The following is a 21,521-nucleotide window of genomic DNA, read 5'->3' on the forward strand; positions in this document are numbered from 1 at the left end:
GACATCTGAAAAATTACAGGTCTTAGAACAGCTGATACAGGAACAGCCAAATGCGCAATATACTGAAGTCCTTGGAATTCTCCTATATTTGTCACTAAAAAGAAATCTGGGAAATGGAAATGGTAACAGATCTAAAAGTTATTAATAAGGTAATCCTGACAATGGGCCCTTTACATCCTGTAATTCCCTTTTCTTTTTTATATTGCCTAAACGATGGTTTATTATAGTGATTGGTTTAAAAGACTGCCTTTTTACTACACATTTGCAAGAATGGGGTTGAGAGAAATCTACCTTCACGGTGCCTACTTACAAAAATTTCCAGCCTGTTAAAGATATCAGTGGAAAATTCTTCCACAAGGGATGTTAAGCAGCCCCATCTTGTGTCAATATTTTGTACAAGAGCTGTTGGAAATAATTTGCAAACAGCTTCCTCAATCTATATGCATTATATCTTACTGGCTGATTCAGATTCAGATACTCTAGAAAAAATGCTTGAAGAGGTAAAGTGAATTTTGCCTTTTGGGGGGATTACAAATTGCTCTTGAAAAAATACAAAAAGGAGATTCTATTAATTACCAAGGATATAAGATAGGTTTGTTTACAAAACATTCAACCACAGACAGTACAAATCAGGAGAGACCAATTACAAATTTCTAATGATTTTAAAAAATTGCTGGGAGATATTAACTGGCTGTAGCCCACAATTGGATTGACAATTCAGCAACTAAGTAATTTATTTCGAAGCTTACAAGGTGATAAGGACCTGAATCGTGCAAGAAAATTACCAGCTGAGGCTAAAAGAGGACTGGCTTCGGTAAAAGAGAAATTACAGGATTCACATGTGGATTGCTTGGATCCAGAGCTTGATTGTATCCTAGTCATACTACCTTCTATGAATTTTCCTGAGGCTATGGTTCTGCAGTACTGGTACCTTCACATGCTCCAGCAGGTCATAGATTCAGTAGAGGTTGGGATAGGCCAACTCAAATCCCTGAATGTGGGCCTAGGTGGTAGCTGGTCATTCCAGGCCACTGAGATCACTCCCCTCAAGTGAGGGACAGAGCCAGCTCTTTTTTTTAATGCCAAGACCATGCTATTTCAGCTGTGTAGTATAACTTGAAATAAAGGATAGTGATAACATCAATAGCTTTTTTTTTTTTAATGGTTCATGACCATTTTGGCTATTCTGGGTTGTTTGTGTTTTTATGTGTAATTTAAGATGATTTTTTAAAAATTTCTATGAAAAATTATGTTGGAATTTTGTCAGAATGTTGAGGATTAAGAATAATGTTGAGCCGGGCAGTGGTGGCACACACCTATAATCCCAGCACTTGGGAGGCAGAGCCAGGCAGATCTCTGTGATTTCGAGGCCAGCCTACTCTACAGAGTGAGATCCAGGAGAGGCACAAAGCTACACAGAGAAACCCTTTCACAAACAAACAAACAAACAAACAAATAAACAAAATAATAATGTTCACAAATGTTATTGTGGATGTGAGGAAAGGGGAGTACTTATTTTCTGCTGGTGGTTCCTCTATGGTAAGGTGTGAAGGTCCTCCCCCCCCCCAAAAAAAAAACAACCCTAAAAATAAATCTACCACATGACCTACCTATATCACTCCTGGACATATCCCCAGAGGACTCTATATTCCTACTATGGAGTTACTTGCTTGTCTATGTTTATTGCTAATCTAGTTACAATAGCCAGGAAATGGAAACAGTCTAGATGTCCATCAACTGATGAATGGATAAAAATAGTGTAGTATATTTACACAATGGACTGTTATTTAGCTAGTAAGAGAAACAAATTATGACATTCACAGATAAAAGAATAGAACTGGAAAGTAGTGAGCTGAGAGAGATAAAGATCACATATCTTTCATTTGTAGACATTAGCTTTGAAATTTTAGCTATGAATGTTTCATTTGGAATACTCATAGTCAGGAAATTAGTAAGGGCCATAGAAGAAGGACTTTAAAGTGGGGGATAGAGAGCAGTAGTAAAAATGCTTAAAGTGTATTAAGGAACAGGAAGGATTAAATTTCTGTGAGATATGGGAGAGCAGGGTAGAGGAAGAAATATGGGGAATGTTATTTAACACTAAAGGTCTTTCAAAAAAGTAATATAAAATCTACTGCTGTAAAAACTTTCTAATATATATATATATATATATATACATATTATATAAGCACATGTATTTTTATATATGCATACTAAAATAGTTAAAATGGAGTTTCCCTATAATGGGAAGACAATGTTTCTACTAGGTAACACAGGCTAAGAAACGAAAAGCTCAATGGCAGGATCTTGGCTAATGAGGTCCCATGGAACCACAGACATTACAGGCTGTTGCCAGTGCTCTAGGTTACCACCCAGAACATAATGATTAAGATTCTGTTTCTGAAGACATGTGCTTGAGTCACAGAGCATGGAGAATTCAAGCTGGTGCTGACTTGGAAGCTCCATCCCACTGGGTAGTTTTTATGGTTCCAGAAGAGAAAGGCTGTGAACTTGTGAGCTACAATACCATCTCCTCTGGCAAGACATGCCACTGGTGCAATAGTGGCATGCTCATCATGGAATTAACCAAATACTCTAATTGGATTTAAGTCCAGAGCCACAAGAAGAAACTTATACTGGTGCCATTATCAGGCCAAGAACCTGTGGCCAGACAGGTCATAGACCCTACGGGAGCACCTAATACTATTCTGCTGCTAAATAGATATAGTACGAAAACGGTTTCTAGTTACTGGGATTCTTAAGAGTTTAGTTCCTGGATCTGACCTTAAGACTTTCTCCAATTAACCTGTAAATTTCAACCAAGATTCTTGTTTTGCAAAAAAAAGCTTGCTTCTGTTATTTTAAATATTATTATTTAATGCAATTGTCTATAAGTCCTGCCATTCTTCCTCTTTTCTATTTACCTTTTTAATTAAGAAAAATCTGTTTAAGCTATTGAAGAGCAACTCTACAACCATTTTAGGCTCAGAGTTGAGGTTCTGTCATGCATTCAGTTATTGATGCTTATTTTCTTAGCTTTTTGAATTGGGTTTGTTATCAATAACTTCCGGAGATAGTAATTGGAGTCACTTAGCAGGAGTCTGGTTCATAGAAGGCCTCCCTACGTTGTTCTTTCCTCTGTCACATCTTCTGTGTTTACAGTATGATTCTTTTAGTATGGCAGTACTAACTGGATTAGTGGGGTATGAAAATAAGTCAAGAAGCTGGGATGGGGACCTGTTGGGAGGACATACATAGGAAAAGTTGGATGGGGAGGTATATTGTGTTATATTTCATTATATACATCAGTGGTTTCCAACCTGTGGGTTGCAACCCCATTGGGGGTAGCATATCAGATGTCATGAAGTAGGAACAAAATGATTTTATGGTTGGGGCATCACCACAACATGAGGAACTGTATTAAAGGGTCACAGCATTAGAAGTTTGAGAATCACTGGTATGCATGAATGAAATTCTCAAGAATAAAGAAACATTAAAATATGACTGGAGAGACGGTTCAGCAATTAAGAACATTGGCTGCTCTTCGAGTTCAATTCCCAGCACATGGTGGCTCACAACCATCTGTAATGAGATCTGGTGCCCTCTTCTGGCATGCAGGTGTATGTGCATACATAACTAATAAATCTTAAAAAAGAATTCTATATGAAAAAGAAACATAACAAAACAAAACAAGATCCTCTATGTTAATAACAAACATTTATTGGAGGTACTGCACATGTCAACTTTGTAATCATGCAGCAAAAATGGTGTATTTTAGTGGAGTGCAATAATATGGAACAGGAAAAATATTTTCAAAGCAAAATGTAATTGAAAGAAATTGTAAGTCCCTACTCTTTGACAAGTCAGTTCCCAACTGAAAAAATTTTACTTATTTTTTATTCTTTGACATTTTCAGGTATGTGTATGATGAATTTCAATCATTTTTTGCCTCCTGTCATTTTCTCATCTCTCCTCTTTCTGACAAAGCCCTTCTTTTCCCTCACCAATTCTTCTACTTTCACATCTCATTCGTGGAGTGGCCCCTAAGTTTAAGTAAGTTTGCTTGCATGAGCGTGGGTAGGAGGTTCCTTACTGAGGCATGGGCAATTGATCAGTGCATCCACCAGTGGAGAAAGTTACATCTTTTCCTCTAGACACCACTAACGGGCATTAGTCCCTTAGGGAAGGACAGGGCCTCATGAGCCCTTCCTCCTTCCACGATGATATGCTGACAATCTCAGTCTTGCGTGGGTCTTTTGCAGATCTCCACCGCTTCAGTAAGTTCATGGGCACAGTGGTTATGCCATGTCCAGAAAACATCATTTTTCAACACTGTGCTCCATTTTCTGGCCCTTGCCGCGGTCTTTCCACCCGCTCCTATGTGACGTCCTCTAAGCCTTGGAGGGGTGAACATATAAACCCTTAACCATATAATAAACCTACTTCTGTATCTGTTTTACTGCTGGGGAAACTGATGTACCAAGACTCAGAAGAAATCTCTATCTCACCATGATATAAAAGGTAGAAGGGGAGTTTACACCCACCCAGTCCAGGTCCAGTGTTAATCAGTGTAATCACTAAGCTGAAATTTATCCGGGGACAGATAGCTATCTTATTCTAGGATATAAGATCATCCTGCCATCTGGGGATTAACTGAACCACAAAAGCTAATGGTCTCAGATATCTAAATTACATAATGTCACTCACATGATCCATAAGAGGACAGTAGCTGGAAGCAATCCTGGTACACACCGTGGAGTAGATCGTTTTGTCCAGTTTGCTCAAAATGTTTCGGAGGGTGAGCATGGCCCGGATGACCACAGTGTACTCTTTGGAAAGAAAAGCATCCAAGACTGGGAGTAACAGGTTGCAGACGTTTTCTAACTATGTATAAAAGGAGGAAAACAGTAGAACTTTGGTATTAGGAGGCTTGGGCTGATAATTGGTATGTACACTTCTGAGTTTAGCTGGCCAATTCACAAGTCTTTATAACTGTTAGAGGTTTTTGTAAACTAAATGCTTTTAAAAGTCATTGTTAAAAATTAATCACACAAATTTATAATTAAGTAAAATCAAAAGTAGTATTAAAAAGTGATCAATTCTAAAGTCTTTTGCTAGTATGTATTCTGTTTTCTACATTCTTAAGGCTACTTATGAACTGTGTATAAATGATTGGAAAAGTAAATAAAGTTATATTATGCATTTCTGCCTAATTCCATGTTAAATAACAAGCATTCGATATCTTGAAATTAGCCGTAGTAAGGATATTCATATCAGAAAATTTTGATTTTGTTTTTCAGAGATCTGGTATTAAATATTTACCAACAATATCTGGTAGTGTGGTCTCTAAACATGAGAATGAAATGTTTAAACAGAGGAACTAAAGAGCCTCAGAGACAAATCAGAGTCAAAGAGAATGGAATTGTAAGGAAAAGAGAAATGGGAGACACCAAAAAAGTAAAAGAGTAACTTTAAGAGTTACTTTAAGTAACTTTAAGTACACACACACACACACACACACACACAGAGAGAGAGAGAGAGAGGAGAGAGAGAGAGAGAGAGAGAACCGAATCAGTGCCTAAATGTACCTTTGTCTTTCTAGGAAGTTAGGTCTGTATTGTTTCTCTATTATTGTCCTTCTTACTTGGGCATAAAATCTCCCTGTTATAAACAACATGGAAAAGAATTTTGGACAAAGCAGCAAATAATGTTCTGCTTACTAAAGAGTAAAAACAAACACTCTTATTGACTTGTATTTTTTTTTTTTTTTTTTTTTTTGGTTTTTCGAGACAGGGTTTCTCTGTGTAGCTTTGCGCCTTTTCTGGAACTCGCTTTGGAGACCAGGCTGGCCTCGAACTCACAGAGATCCGCCTGCCTCTGCCTCCCGAGTGCTGGGATTAAAGGCGTGCGCCACCACCGCCCAGCTTGACTTGTATTTTTTAAAGCTGATGAAATTCTAGCTTATGAAATTCTAAATGCAAAGATGGGTATCCACCAACAGGCTTGAAGGCTATGATCAAATAGATAAACAAAGATTTATTATTAGATCCATTATTGAATTAACAATGATTTGTGGTGTATCTACAGTTTCAGGATTATGCAAGATACTTTGAAATTTGGAATTACAAGACATGGGGGCCTGATTAAATTTATTTGAACTGAAAAGCTATTCACATGTGCTAGTGGGAAATGATTTAAGATCATGACTCTCACTATTACCAAAGGTCCTAAATAGACAGATCCGTGGACCACAACCCAGAATTTCTGGTTCTGTAGGCTTGAGGAGGGCACAACAATTTGCATTTGTAACAATTTTCCAGGGGACTTTGATTCTGGTGGCTCAAGGACCATACTTTGAGCCTCACTGTTATGTTATAGAAGAAGTGTTCCTAGATGGGGTTGCCCTCAGAGGGAGGAGGCTGCTAGAGGTTAGAATATTCAATAAAGTCTGACTTGAAGTGACCATCAAAAAGGGCAAAGAATGAAATCATGTATAAGTGAGGGGAACGTATTATAAGTGGATGGAAGACATCTGGTGGGTGCCCCAAGGAAGAAGTCAACGAGTACAGAAATACAAAGAGGGAATGGGCAGATGTTTGTGACTTAAACTATAAGGAGAATATTCACTCTGAGCAATGATGATAAATAAATTCTGAGCACAAGACATGATTTTGTGGAAAAATTATGAATAAAAGGATAAACACCACTTCGTTGGTTTATATTCTCTCTATTCTATTGAGTTTCAGACTTTGATAGTTTTAGCTGTACAGAAACTGAAAAAGCACCAACATTTTATTACAAGACATTGAACAGTATCAAAACATTCAGTCATGACACACAAAGTTCATACTTCACACATACACATACTTCACTGAAAACGGGTGCCATGCTCGCAATCTTCTGAAGACTCATTTTGCCAACTGAAGGATTGGGATCATTAATCCAGTTTCTGAAGAGAACCAAAAATTCCTTCGGTAATGATTCCTTGAAGAAGTTGTTCAGAAGCTTTAATAAAAAAAATGCACTTACTAAATTAATGAGTAGAGTCAGGACTCCTCCTCGCCACCTCCCCTTTGACTTCATATATCATTTACTTTCTTAAATTTTTATGAGAAAGGTACTTAGAGAGGGAGATGAAATGCTGGAGTTTTGATTTAAGTTTATTCAAGGTATGGGAATGAAAAGTCAGTTGGTCACAATCTACTATTACAACTCACTTCAGCAAAGAATATTATTGTGACGATACTGTCTTCTGACCTTCTAGGGCCTTCTACTGCAACCTTGTAGACATAATGCAGGGTCTCTGGAAACTGTGGAAAGTTACATTCACTGAGAGTTCTGTAAAGGAGCAGAAGACACCAAATTAGCAAAGAAGGGAAATATCCTTCATTGACAAGGAGTCAGTTCTTATCTATGTACTATTGACTACCCAGATTAGAAAGAAAGTTGTTCTAAAAGATTCCCTAGTCTAAGGTAAACTGCAGCATCACTTCACAATCTAGATAGACCCTGGGAATTATACAAGCCTGAATCTTTACAGCAATTCTTTCCTTGTCACACCTCCTTTTCTTTTCTCCCTTATTTTTCCACATTAGGAGAAGCCTTATTTCGGCATTAGCTACCATCAGTCCTTGACTAAAAAGAGAGGAAGTATATACCTAAACAACAATCCAAGGTAACCACACAGGCTATGGGCCAACTTTGTGGCTTTGGATGGTGCTCTTCCTTTTGGGACAACTTTAGGTTACTTAAGAAAAGGGCCAGTGAGTTCTGAATCACTAAAACCATTTTCCAGAAACACTTAGGGAGTGGCCAGGCTTTGAGTTTTCTTCATAAACCACCCTGAACCCAAGTGGTAGAGGGAGGATATTGAAGGGTCATATGACAAGTTTCCATTTCAAGCTTCAGGTCCTTTTGCTAAAACCATAAATGTGCATTCAAAACACACAGAACTCACAATATAGTTTTACTTCCCAGGTGATGTTGCTGTTAGTCTGTGGACCACATTTTGAGGAGTACTAAAAAACAGGGTAGTCTATGGCCATACCATCCTGAACACACCCGATCTCATCTGATCTCAGAAGCTAGGTAGGGTTGGGCCTGGTTAGTACTTGGATGGGAGACTGCCTGGGAATACCAGGTGCTGTAGGCTTAAGAATAAATTTATATAAAAAAACAACCAAAATAAAAAAAAAACCAGGGTGATGCTTAACTAGTGACTACTTACAGGGTGCAAACATACCATATTTTTATCATAAGATGTATTAACCTCCTTTTTGGTACAATGTGGGAGGGTGCTGCTTACGTGGGTGTCAGTGGCTCCAGACTGGATGGCTAGCAAGATGATGGACCTTGTTTTATAGTCTTATGGAGGACTTAGAGATTCTGAAAGTTATCTTCACCTGTATTGGACCATATTTTAATGGTCTCTGTCTATATTTTCTTTGCATTTCCTACCCATGAAAACACCTGATTTTGAAGTTGCAAAAGGTCTGGTTTTTCAGAGTACATAAGGATAGAAATTTATTTCCCTACACAATCATGTTGTAGGAGCTCATGTATCTGTGGGATTTTTCCTAGAACACCATCTTTTTCCCAAACATCTATATAGGCAAAATTGATGAAAAGCAAACCAAAATTGTAACATTTGCTTGTTATATTCATTAATGAATGCTATGTATTTGGAGATGATCAAAGTCATACGACATGACTTCTTTTGTCTTTGACAATTTAAAAAAATTTAAACATAGTTTTCATTTAAAATATATGTTCCCAAAGTACATATGCCCACACAGTACCAGTTTTAGAAGCATCTAAAGCCCATGGATTACATAAAAAGTATTCTCTGAGTCAGACACAATTGCAAAGTCTCATGTCACCAAGACCCTGTATTCTTGATTTTTTTCATTGTTGTTCAGAAAATCTGACCCCTATAACCAGAACTGTTAAATAAAAACAAATTAAACAATCCCCCCAAAAACATTTCTAATGCAGGAAAAAAAAGTTCCATTATATTTTCGAGAATATGTTTGGCTGATTGAGTACAGATCTGGCACTTCTGAATGTCCACAGAGCAGGGATCAGCTAATATCAGAAAGGAAAACATCATATTTACCTTAAGGTATTTGTATGTGAAAGAGGGACTAATGTATGGGCAGATGGTTATGGATGTATTGGTAAGGGGAGTAATGCTGGGTATCTCTATCATTAAGTAAGAGGAAAAGAAGAGGAAAGCTATCTCAGAATAAATCTTTCAAATAATCAAAAGACAAATGAGAAATCAAGTGGCAATATAGGCTATTAGGAACGCTTTCAAAGATGTGTTCCCACACGAGACACCTGAAGGAAGATGGAGATGATGCGATGGAGAGCAAGAGTCTACCCAGAGTGCCCTGCTCTTACTTTGCGATGAGGTGGATCCCGTACTGGTGATCCATGACTTGAGAAAACTGGTCCCAGAAATTCTTTTTCTCTAGAGCGTCATCCACTTCTTTTAGTCCAGAGCTATTCAGCAGAACCTTCAGGCCATCTCGTACATAGCTAAGGCCCAGAAAAGAACAGACATTCTAGGACAGTGACCTACACATAACTGAGTACATACAACTTGACTTTCCATTCTATCTTGGAAAGAACACAGTTTTAGAGAGAAAGATACTCTAGGGGATGGTAATTGTTAAATGTTTTCATCTTCCCTGATGAACAGTGCATGGATTTCAAAAGTTAAAATAAAGTGGTAGCACATAAGATTTAGGTTGAATCACGTTAACAGCTTGCTTTCTTACCCAGAAATGTAATGACTTGGAAGAACTATCAATTTTCTTTGGGGGGATGTCCTACATAAGCAGGATAGGTTCCTATCTTTTTAGGGGTGGTTTGGTGTGTATCTTTTTAAAAGGACAATGAATGGATTAAGTATTTTAGTGAGATAAGTTGTGCTCTGTTTGGCTTAGATGTTCATACCAGACATAGAAAATAGCTGACAGTTGTACTGTGACTTCCCTTTCATGGCAAGAAAGCTACCTCTCTTGTCCAAAAGGAAATGGTGACCTTTGTCCTGAAATGGAGGACTGATGTCATACTGCTCTCACCCACAGCGTAGTCACATCAAACTATGACATACTTTCAGTTTACAATGAATGTCTGCACACAGTGTTCTGGTACACACATTCAGTAACTCTGAGAGGTTACTATTAGAGAATGTGGAATGGCAGAGCTTGAACATATCTAGTTTTGGATCTAATGGCCCTTTCTGCCTCTTCCTCGTCTCAGTGACCTGACATCAGGTGCACTGGGAATGAACAGTGTTCTGTGCTAGGGACTCTTTTTATGTGGTGCACATATGGAGGGGAGATTCTAGTGAATGGTCATGTACTCAGGGGGATTGCTTTTCTGAAGACACTCTACCCTTAGAGAGAAAACTGGAATAAATGTGAGCAGAACTTCACATAGGCTTATAGCAAGTCCCACATAAACTCAAGTGAGTTGCTGGACCCTCACCTCCCCATTTAACCTGAAAGAGTACTCCCATACATAGATCTGTTCTGTGCCGTGTCTTTTAAAAGCTGACTACAGTAGAAGAGTTGAAGCATGAGGGCCATCAGGAACTCGGGGAAGAGCTTGGCCACCACTTTCTTATAAGATTTCACCGGTAGAAATGTGCACAGGGCCTGAGATGCCTATTAGGGAAGGAAAATGGAGTTTAAAAAAGGCAATTGTCACCCTCCAAATACAGAGGGCAAGAACAGCTGCTAATCTTCCCAGCCTCTGTCATCCCATGTGTTCATTCACTCAACTACACTCACTAGTTCAGTTGTAAAGCAGGAACTGGGCCAGGCATTCTTGATAAAGAGATTCTGAGGCACTGTTAATGGTGCCCTTCTAGCTGTCAAATTTGGGAAAAGAAGCTGGTCCTCAAGGAGGGCTTATATGTAACCATGAGGAATTGTCTTACTAGTAAGCAAAGTCTTTTTAAAAACCTCCTTGAATTACTCAACCCCTGCATCATGTCCCCTACAATACTCACTACCATCCATCCATACATCCTAACCCCTCATATCAATAAACACATCAATAAAATGGCACCCCTTTTCATTACATTTCTCTCAGTTTCCTCTCAAATGTGGTGATGCTAGTCCATGGGAGAAACGTGATAGACACAGATATCAGACATGGACTTGACTGCTAAAGTTTATATGACTTAGCTGCTGGCCATCTCTCTACACTCAAATAGAGTTTTGCCCTTGGGAAGTTCCCTCAGAGTCTTTGGCCTTTTTGCCATATCAGCCACATCCTGACAGGTGTGGTGGTTTGAATGTAATTGCCCCCCCCCCTAAGCTCATAGGGAGTGGATCAGGAGGTGTGGCCTTGTTGGAGGAAGTGTGCCACTGGGGGGGGGGCTTTGAGGTCTCATTTCCTAAGGCTACTCCCAGTGTCCTAGTCTGCTTCCTGTTGCCTTCTGATCAAGATATAGCTAGCATCGTGTCTGTCTGCATGCTGCCATGCTCCCCGCTATGGTGATAATGGACTGAACCTCTGAACTGTAAGCCACCACCTCAATTAAATGTTTTTCTTTCTATGAGCGGCCATGGTGTCTCTTCACAGCAATAGAAACCATAGCTAAGACAACAGGATATTTGTTCTGCTTTCTGTCTTTCTGAGATGCATATAAGTACTAACTTGAAGCATCCCAGGATTCTGAGTTTAAGTCATTTCAGTATGGAGGTGTGCCACATCCTACTTACCTTAAACCATCCCGGTCACCTCCTTTCCCTCACACATACTACTATATATTTTTGTTTATCTTGAATGTAAGTATTCAGTCCTTGTCTCTTTATCTTGGCAGAATGCATGCTCTGTGGTCAAGATGTGGTACACATTGAATGTGTTTTGGATGGATGCATGCATGAAAGGGGACTGTGCCAAGGTGGTGTGGCTTAATCAGTGCAGATAGGAGTTTTCATGGTCAAGAAGACAACAGGGAGTAGAAACACTCAGTGTCATTTACCGCCACAGGCATCATGTTGGTAGCATCAAGGGAGAAGCGTCTTCTTTCTATCAGGGTTTCCTCCATCTCCACAGGCTTTCCTTTCAGTATTGACAAGATTGTCTTCAGCACTTGAGGCGCAACACTTGAATCGGCACTCGCTGCTTGCCACATCAGCAGCAGCGCACTGCAAACAAAGGTGTTGAGAGCCATGTGTTCCACTTGCTATTTTAAGTTTGTCACAGCCAGTAGAAGGGAAGCAACACCTTCTTCCCTCTAGTGAATGAATTGTAGAGATAGAGCCGAATAATTTTTCCTAAGCTCTTCTAATGCACCTGTTAGAGTTGTGCTGCCCCATAAACTCAAAGTAGTGGGTTTTGTTCTTTAAGATTTCTTGTGGTCCTAGGTCATGAGTTTCAGATGAACAGTTAATGGGCAGAAAATTCTCAATTAGTTTTAGTAATTTAAAAAAATATTATTTTATGTTCTTAGTTATGTATATGTATGCATGTGGGTACTTCTGGGTGACAGAAGAGGGCACTGGATCTCCTGGAGCCAGAGTTACAGGTGGTTGTAAGTCACCCAGTGTGAGAGCTCAGTATTTAACTCTGGGCTTTTGTAAGTGCAGGGCTTAACCACTGAGCCATTTCTTTGGCCCTTAGTTTGGTAATTTAAAATTTGTCTTTATTTTATTGGTGGGTGTAGGGAAAAGAGGCTGGCTAAAGAAACCCACTCTGACCCTGGAGCCTAGAACTAGGGAAAGATGGCTCAGATAAGACCAGATAAGACACACAGTTTGGCTCAGTCAGATCAGAGCCATCTCTGCCCCTGGCCAACAAATTTATGAAACCAACCAATCACAGAGCAGGACAGTAGAACCCTAGGCCCCAAGTCAACCACTGGTTGCCTTCACCCCCAAGACATCCTGTATAAACTGCCCTGCCTAGTCAGTTAGAAAAAAAAGGCTCTTTTCTCCACCCTGGTAGAGGCAGCTACTCTCCTGGACTCCTCCTTCCCAAGTAAATCTCTTTCTCAAAAGAGTTTTGGGTGTGAAGATCTTCATTCACTGGCATAGAGAAGATCCTTGCTGAGAAGTCCCTCAGTGGACAAAACAAGGGAGAGCTGAAAGAACAGAGCAAGGAGGAGCCGAAGAGAAGATCTTTGCTGAGATGTCCCTCAGTGGACAGAGCCAGAGAAAGCTGAAAAAGTAACACTTTTCTCTGGAGCCTGATGAGATTGCTACATTTCTGCAGGGGCGTTCTCCTTTTTCAGAGTAAAGCCAAAGAAGCAACATCTTAGGCTGGAGAAGCAGAGCTCTGTTAGGAAGCCCCCTTAAATGGGAGTTGAGCAAAGCTCAGCTGTAGCGGCTGTCCAGGAGATGAGCAGGATTGCTATATCCTGTGGGGAGACCATCCTCCATCATACCAGGTATACCCTGACTTTCCAGAACAGTCAGGATACCCTTTCCTGCTGAAGCAGTTTCAGGCATGACTTTCCTGAGAAGTCAGAAAAATTTCCCTTCCAGGCTTGAACTGTCTCCTTGCAGTTCCAGCCACCAGAGCTGTGCTAAACAGCTCCAGGTGTCCAGGACACCTTCAGGGCAGAGCTGTTGTTCTGAGCAGCTCAAGGTGTCCAGGATACCTCGCCCTCCAGGGCTGAACTGTCTCCTTGCAGTTCCAGCCATCAGAGCTGTCCTAAGTAGCTCAAGGTGTTGCCTGACTCCCCAGGTAGTCAGGACACTGTAGCTAGAGTTTTCCTGCCTGGCCCACGGTCAGGACAAATCTCTCTCACCTGCCAGTCCCACAGCCGCTCAGATCCAACCAAGTAAACACCCAGAGACTTATATTGCTTACAAACTGTATGGCTGTGGCAGGCTTCTTGCTAACTGTTCTTATATCTTAAATTAACCCATTTCTATCAATCTATAAGTTGCCACATGGCTCATGGCTTACCAGTACCTTACATCTCGCTTTTCATGGTGGTGGCTGGCAGTGTCTCTCTGCCTCAGCCTTCCACTTCCCTTCCTTGCCCCACCTATACTTCCTGCCTGGCTACTGGCCAATCAGTGTTTATTTATTAACCAATCAGAGCAACACATTTAACATACAGAACATCCCACAGCAGGACACCTTTCCCCAGAGTTGTTGCAACAAATTTACTTACATTGTTGGTGCCAAAACTGGGGACCAAACCCAAAGAGTTGCAACCAATGTACTTACAGTGGGTATTAATAGCTTAAGTCTGTCCTTTATGAATAAGAAAACTTCTATGTCTGGAAGGTTTTGGTCAAGGAAAAAAATGAGTAAATTAACAATGGGCAAAAACAAAAACAAAAAAAAACATTATCTTTTTGAAGCAAGTTTGCCTTGGTAAGATTTGTAACAGAATATAATTTAACCACCCCCCACAGTAATATTGATAAAATCTTGAGGTCCTACTGTGTGCTAAGCATTACACAAAGTTACACATAATACATGATCATACTTAAATCTTATAGCCAGCATAGCTGATTTAAAAAAAAAAGAATTTCTTTTTAGAAAAATAAATTAGGTATGACTACAATAAAGGAAGAGTTGAGCTTGGGCCATATGACTGTGGAATGTCTGGACAAGTGTGTACAGAGGGGCAAGATGCAAGAGGCCTTACTTGTCTGCAGGGACTGGGAACTCCATGAGCTGAAAGATCACCTTCTTAGGGAAGGCTCTTGTCAGCAGGCTAATAACCCGCAACAAGACAACGTTCATCGGGTGGGAAAAATTCCCATAGAGTTGTTCATAAATGTTATCCACAATTTTAGACACCTGGAAAAAGAATTTCATAGGTCAACAGAAGCATCATGTTCCTTGTTCACCTTTAAGCTGAGACATTTCTTGGTTATAGGAATTCTCAACCTTTATTGGAATGACCAATGTAGCAATTAGCATACAAATAAGCAATAGAAGAAAGTATATTTATATTATTACAATGCAAAATATTTAAGGTCAGGAATAAAGTCATATAGTTATGAATATAGGGGAAAATGGCTTTAAAAAAGTGGCTGAGTTGAGGTAATAAATTGCTGAATTGTTTTTCTGTTCATTTTCTCTTTGGTTAGTGATTTGCTGTAGTAGAAGTTAGTTTTATACCTCCAGTTTCCTTTTATGGCCTTCCTGCCTGACTCCAGTGATGTGCTATGGCTTCTTCTAGGCTCTCTGAGTGCTCTTTCCTATTCTGTTGGAGAACTCTGTTTAGATAAGGAGATGACTATGGACCTCTCATTTCCCTCAGGTTGTGTTTGGTCTGTGGAATGCTCTTGCCTGCAGCAGCACTGAGAACTCTCTATGAGGTGGTCCTTTTCCTTGCCTGCTCTGTGAATTTGAACGACTCCTCTTAATCTACCTTCTTTCACAATGCATGATTGTGTCAGGAGAGGAAACTATGAGTCCCCTATGTCCATCACTTTCAGGACTGTATTCATGGGATGTGGAAGATCCATTGTTAGCAGATACTTTCACTCGTCTCAAGCTTGGATTTTTCATCTTGAAGTTTTCCATTTTTGATATTGGGTTTTATAATTCAATTCCAATGGGACAATGGAGTACAAGAAATCCTTGTAATACGTGAGGCTTGCATGGTTCCAGTTACATGTAATGTTCACAGTGCTTCATGTGCATAGAATTGCCATGATATGGGGAAGCTCAATGGGAAAACAAGCTGGATACCTGAAGCATCTAACTGAAACTCTAACCACTTAGCTCAAAAACGATGATATAGAAAGGAAGAGAAAGATAGGGTGTCATGGTCTGAGGATGTCCCCCAAATGTCATGTTAGAAACCTAACTCCCAAATGCAGCAGTCTCCCTCCCCCGCCCCCTCTGCTTCTCTGTTTGTTTACCTGTAAGGTAAGGTGCAAGGGGAAGCTGGAGGTTGATATCAGGAATACTTTCCTCTACCATTTCTTTACCTTATGTTTTTGAGATAGGGTGTGTTTGCGCCTAAAGGTTGCTATTTTGGCTAAGCAAAGGAGTCCCAGGGATCCACCTGTCTCAGACCACAAAGGCTTGAGTTATAGACATACTCCACTGGACTTGGTTTTTATATTAGTTCTATGTATCAAACTCAGGTCTCCAAGACTGCTCAGCAAGCATTTGACTCACATTTACCAGCCTCAGATATGAGGCCTTTAAAAGATGACCAGGTCCTGGGGGTCAGTGCTCATGAGTAGTTGGGATGGTTATCCCCAGGAGTGGGTTTTTTGTTGTTGGGGTTCTGATAAGAGAATGAGTTTGCCCCTTTCTTCTTCATCTTGCAATGTTCTCTTGCCTTTCCTATTTCTCCCATGAGATGATACAGCAAAGTGGGCCTTGCTAGATAAAAGCTATGGGCTTCCCAGAATCAAGCACTGTAAGACATGAACCTCTATTCACTATAAACTATCCATTCTAAACGTATTCTGTTGGAGTAATACAACAGCAACCTATTTATTTTCTCTAGTCTTTCCTTATTTGTCAGCACATTGAAGGCCGAAAATGCTAATAAGACTTCTTGTCTTGTGAATGACAAGAAGTGAAATATAAATAGTTGAGTTAGTTTTGTGTAACTCCTGATAAAACTAACATGCATATTCATATTCATGTATGAACTACACAATACAAATTGCATTATTTTGTTGATTCTGCATTTAAGTTATTCTTATATTCCCTATTCTGTCACGACATGAGTACATATGGACAAAATATTCTAATAATGAAAAAGTAAGTTTTCATTTCACTTAGACATCTAATAGCAAATAAAAATGCCATAAAGAATTGCAAGAGGGAGGTCATAATGTAAAGGGAATAACTAACAAAACTTCATCTTTTTGAATAAGACATAGTTCCATATTTCATGTTGTATTGGACAGCACAAATTTCTTAACCAGTGCCACTCCAATCTGAGAGTCCTTGAAAATGTTCCTTAAATGCTACATGGGAGATTTCAATTACAAAGGTATTTGCTATTATATTTCTCTTTTAAAAACCAGCAAAGTAAACATGGCAAAATGTTCTAACATGATTAATTGTGGTGATATTTTATTTGTGCTGAAATGTGATATTTTATTTGTATGTTAATAAAGTTGCCTGGATCAGAGGTCAAATGGCCATAAAACAGAAGTCAGTTGGTGGTAGCTCATGCCCTTAATCAGATTACATGGCAGGCAGAGTCTCTGTGTGGTCAAGAACACAGCCAAGTGTGGTGACATGAGCCTTTAATTCCAGTACCAACCATAGAGGTCTGGAGGTCTGTATAGACAGGCAGTGATGAGGAAGACATGTGGCTGGGCTTACAGCCAATGAGAAGGCAGAACAAGAAGGCAATAAAAACATGGGTTAGACAGAAAGAAGCTCTCTCTGTGGAAGCTACTGCTGGTGGTGAGCTAAAGCTAGTTGTGGCTGTTTCTCTGATCTCTTTGGCTATTTCCTCTGTATTTGGCTCTGTGTTTCTTATTTAGTAAGACTGTTTAGAAATTCGTCTACAATTGGTAAGTGTAATTCATTGTAACAGTCCCTACAAGTTTCCCTGTTTGAAGCAATTCACAAAAGCTTCATCTGATTAAAGTGACTCAAGGAATAATAGCAAGAGACAGGGATGTAAAGAAATAGAAAGTAAAGCCGAAAAGTCGACTTTTGAGAGCACACTCTGTTCTTAGCTTGCTGTCAACTACATTACCGTGGTGATCTTCTGAGCATGATACTCCAAAGTCAGATTCAGTAAGAATGCAGCCTCAAGTGCTGATTCCTTGTTAGATGAGAAAAGCTTCCTCAGGAGGGTCCACACGAAGTCACTCAGCAAGTGGGGCAGTAATGTCTGTCCCACACTCTGAAATCAAAAGGACATTTGTGACCACCAGTGTAAGCAAGACACCATAGCTTAGCTGTTTCAAGGCAGGGAAGTAGGTGGGTGGGGGGTTCTGGACCAGGCAGAAACACAAGACATTCGTGAACTACAGAAACTGCTTTTCTGCTAAAAAATGATAGCAAGTGTGTCTGTGTTAGTGTTAGTGTAATGATAATCAAAACCCAGGTATTATTATATGAAACTTATCTTCTGCTCTTAAAACAATTTCAGTGCCAAATATTACCGCATCTTCAACAGTGTGAGAAATAAATGTGGCTCATAGAAGATGCTGGAGGAACTAGGATGAAAGTGTCAAGGTGATGGGAAAGTATACATTTTCTTTTCAGTGACAGAGACAGAGAGACAAAGACAGGAAGAAAGGATGAATGGATGTGAACAAACATAGATGTTTCGTATGCCCATGACTAAGGTTCAACAATTGCTATGTAAACAGTTCCTTTTGAAGTTTGAGTACTATCCACAGGCTATAAATGATGCTGAGAATAGAAAGGAGAAAGGTGCCACAATTTCTTTTTTGCCGTTGTATGAAAAACACATCATCCATGCAAATGGAAAATGCCTCTAATCTTACCAATAAAAGATTTTACTTATTGCCTTTAAAGGGATGGAGTACTGAGGCTGGATAGATGACCCAGGAGTTATGAGCACTTGATGCTCTTGCAAAGGACCTGGACTCTCTCCTCAGCACCCACACAGTGGCTCACCACTACCCATAACTCCTGTTCCAGCGGATAGGATGCCCTCTTCTGACCTTCACAGACACCAGACAGGCATAGGGTGCATATACATTCAGACAGACAAAACACTCATTTTTTTAAATGAAGAAATGAATTACTTTTCCTTTTGCTCACTAAGGCATGTCTGAGGTCTGAGACAGGGTGGATAGCACCCAGTCCTCCATCCCTAGCCTTTACATACTCAGCAGATCATTGAGGGATGAGAATATTGGAAAGCTGTGTGAGAAAACCAAAGAACTACTGTGGCTTGGAGAGGTAAGTGGATTGCTGTAGTTTGTCCTACTTGAAGAAAGCCAGATATTTTCGTAAAAAAATGAATTTTAAAATACCACCGGAAGTGATCATTTCTTCATTGAAATATTTGTTTTCTCAACAATGGTTACTCTAAGTTATACCCCAAATTACAGAAAAACCAGTTCTCAGTGAAACCTAGAGCTGATATTAGAAGATTTTGTCTTGTAAAGCTGTGGATACGATAGTAGGTCTATTAAAAAGTAGAGTTGGTGGGGACTAGGGAGATGGCTCAGTTGTAAAGTGGTTGGTGTGCAAGCATGTGGACCTGAGTTTGGATGGCCAGCACTCAGGTAAAATCTGGGGATTGGTGATGCATATCTGTGAGTTCCATGCTTAGGATTGGAACAGACAGGTAGCTCCTTGGAGCCACTGACCAGCTAGGTTAGCTGAATTAATCAGCTCTAGATTCAGTGAGAGACCATGTCCTAAAAAAATAGAGAACCAATTGAGGCTGACGCCTGATGCTAACTTTTGGACTCCATGTGATTATAGAAGAATCAATGCACCTCCCCTCACACATGTACATGCACACATACATGCACACTCACACATAAATGCACAAACACACCCACAGGGGAGGAGGGGTGCTCTACCAAGAGCACACTAACCACAGAAAATCATCTGGAATCTAGAGATCTCCTCATCTGTTTATTATTGTTACATTGCAATATTGCATGTTTCTGATGCTACCTGATTTGATGGCTGCAAAATATTCTATAAATTGTTATATCATAATATGCCATGCATTTTTTATTGTTACACATGCTAATTAAAAAAAATCTCTGCATGTCTATCCATCATGATCTCGACGTCCCATGCCTGCAGAATCCCTCCTCTCTCCATGGGCAGGCTTTTGGGAGCCCAGTGCCTGTTGTGTGACGCCTTGTGCAGCCTTGGTGCAGTGGGGAGGGGCTTGGACCTGCCTAGGCTCAGTGTGTCAGACTCTGCTGACTTCCCATGGTAGACCTAGATTTGGGGGATGTGGGGATGTAAGGTGGCTTGAGAGGGAGGCCTGGAGGGTGGGAGGAGGCAGGAGGGGGATCTGTGGGTGGTATGTAGAGTTAGTAGAAAATTTCTTAATAAAGTAAAATGAAAAGAAAAAAATCTCTGCAAAATCCCACCATGGAGTGGGGGTGGTCAACAGGAAGTCCCACCCCTAGCTGAGGCACTATTGATAGCTGCTGGGAAAGTAAGGGTCATTTTTAATTAAGAATGTGACCTCTGGTAAGTCAACCATAGTCCAGGGCAGGCCTAACACCCAAGAGTAATTTGCATAGAACTTGATTGCACTTGATGTTTTTAATTTATTTTTCAAATAAAAACCAAACAGGACACAAGGTTGGGTGGGTAGGGAGGTGATGGTGGGTCTGGAAAGAGTTGGGAGAGGAGGAATGAATGTGATCACAATACACTGTATGGAATTTTCCAAGAATAAAACTATTTAAAAATATGTCTGTGGAGAACCCCATGTCACAAACAGATGAATTATTCTGAGATTATTAGTTTGTATTGTATGAACTTATTTTAATGACTGATATGTTTCTCATTCTCCTCTGTGAATTATTTATGCAGTCTTGTCCTCACAAACTGTTCCTATAGAAAAGAGGAGTGACCTGACTTACAAACTGTCTTCATGTTAAATACAGCCTTCATACTTTGGTGTTGTTTTGTAGCCAGAAGTTTTCAGCTACACTGTTTTGTACCCAGCTCCCCTAGTTAACAACCTTACTGCTTGCATCCCTGTTTGCATCCTTTGAACTTAGCGGTGGTCTCTTGAGTGCCTTGGTACAGCTTTGGATTCTTCCCACCTACAGGTTGGTATTCTTGTTGGAACTTTGGATTCTCTCAGCCCTATTTGATCTACTCTGGAGGTCTACATCTCTGTTGTCTAGTCATTGTCCTTCCTTGCCCTGTTAACTCTGAACTTTCTGTGGTTTAACAAGAAACTGAATAACAGATTCAAATACTTGGGTCTAGGGCACTCCAGTCTAAGGAGCTCTCTAAACACTGAACTCAGATGAGAGAGGATCAAACCCAGAGAGACATGTTGATAGTAAGTCTCAAGAGCCACTGGGGAAAAGTTACAAGAAGGCTGCTAGTCCCAGATTCAGTAGCTCAATCATGGTGCTCAGAGATCTATGCCCTAGTATTGGACTGGACAGGAGAGTGTGTGGATGAAGAAGGGTTTGCTTGCAAGCTTACAGAGATTCCCAGTTTCCTTATGGAAATGGACATATTTATATTCAACCAGCCTTGCAAGTTTTGAGGTTATGAGTGTAAAAAAACAAAAACAAACAAACAAACAACAAACAAACAAAAAACCCTTGTCTTTGTAAAGAGGCACCATCAGGTATATATGTATTGCAAATATCCATATGGTATCCTTTGACCACAGTAATCATTTAGGTACATTGCTTTGGCATGTCTTTAGCCTTCCACAATTTTAACCATATCAGCCATTGGAAGAGAATCACTGCTCTATATTTCAAGTCTAGAAGAAAGAGCACCCTAGAGCTTCTTATCCTAAGAGGTAGGCTAACCTGAAGGTCCTTCCCAGAACTTGTGCTGAGCTGTTGGATCAGTATATATGTCTGAAAGTTAATCCACTTGACAGCCCAACTTGGGCCCAG

The 21,521-nt window shown here is 40.1% G+C and overlaps 1 protein-coding gene and 1 non-coding gene across 11 annotated transcripts in view; one reads left to right on the forward strand and one right to left on the reverse strand.

The window, feature by feature from the left end:
* Nucleotides 1-21,521, reverse strand: part of Mroh9 (maestro heat like repeat family member 9) — a 59,125-nt gene that overhangs the window by 9,939 nt on the left and 27,665 nt on the right. For 7 of the 10 annotated variants that reach the window (XM_042258445.2, XM_076547864.1, XM_042258444.2 and 4 more), the window contains 8 exons: nt 17,672-17,821; nt 14,630-14,784; nt 12,005-12,170; nt 10,531-10,676; nt 9,403-9,540; nt 7,218-7,338; nt 6,868-7,005; nt 4,708-4,884 (listed from right to left, as the gene is read on the reverse strand). In XM_042258445.2, the coding sequence (XP_042114379.2) occupies nt 4,708-4,884; nt 6,868-7,005; nt 7,218-7,338; nt 9,403-9,540; nt 10,531-10,676; nt 12,005-12,170; nt 14,630-14,784; nt 17,672-17,821 (1,191 nt within the window). The remainder of the gene's footprint in view (nt 1-4,707; nt 4,885-6,867; nt 7,006-7,217; nt 7,339-9,402; nt 9,541-10,530; nt 10,677-12,004; nt 12,171-14,629; nt 14,785-17,671; nt 17,822-21,521) is intronic. The other 3 variants (XM_076547865.1, XM_042258446.2, XM_076547862.1) reach the window with 2 other exon arrangements.
* LOC121821471 (5S ribosomal RNA) lies at nt 8,034-8,152 on the forward strand. Its single transcript, XR_013043571.1, has one exon. It is a non-coding gene; the product is annotated as a 5S ribosomal RNA (ribosomal RNA).

Source organism: Peromyscus maniculatus, chromosome 11, assembly GCF_049852395.1.
Source record: "Peromyscus maniculatus bairdii isolate BWxNUB_F1_BW_parent chromosome 11, HU_Pman_BW_mat_3.1, whole genome shotgun sequence".
Taxonomy (NCBI): Eukaryota; Metazoa; Chordata; class Mammalia; order Rodentia; family Cricetidae; genus Peromyscus; species Peromyscus maniculatus.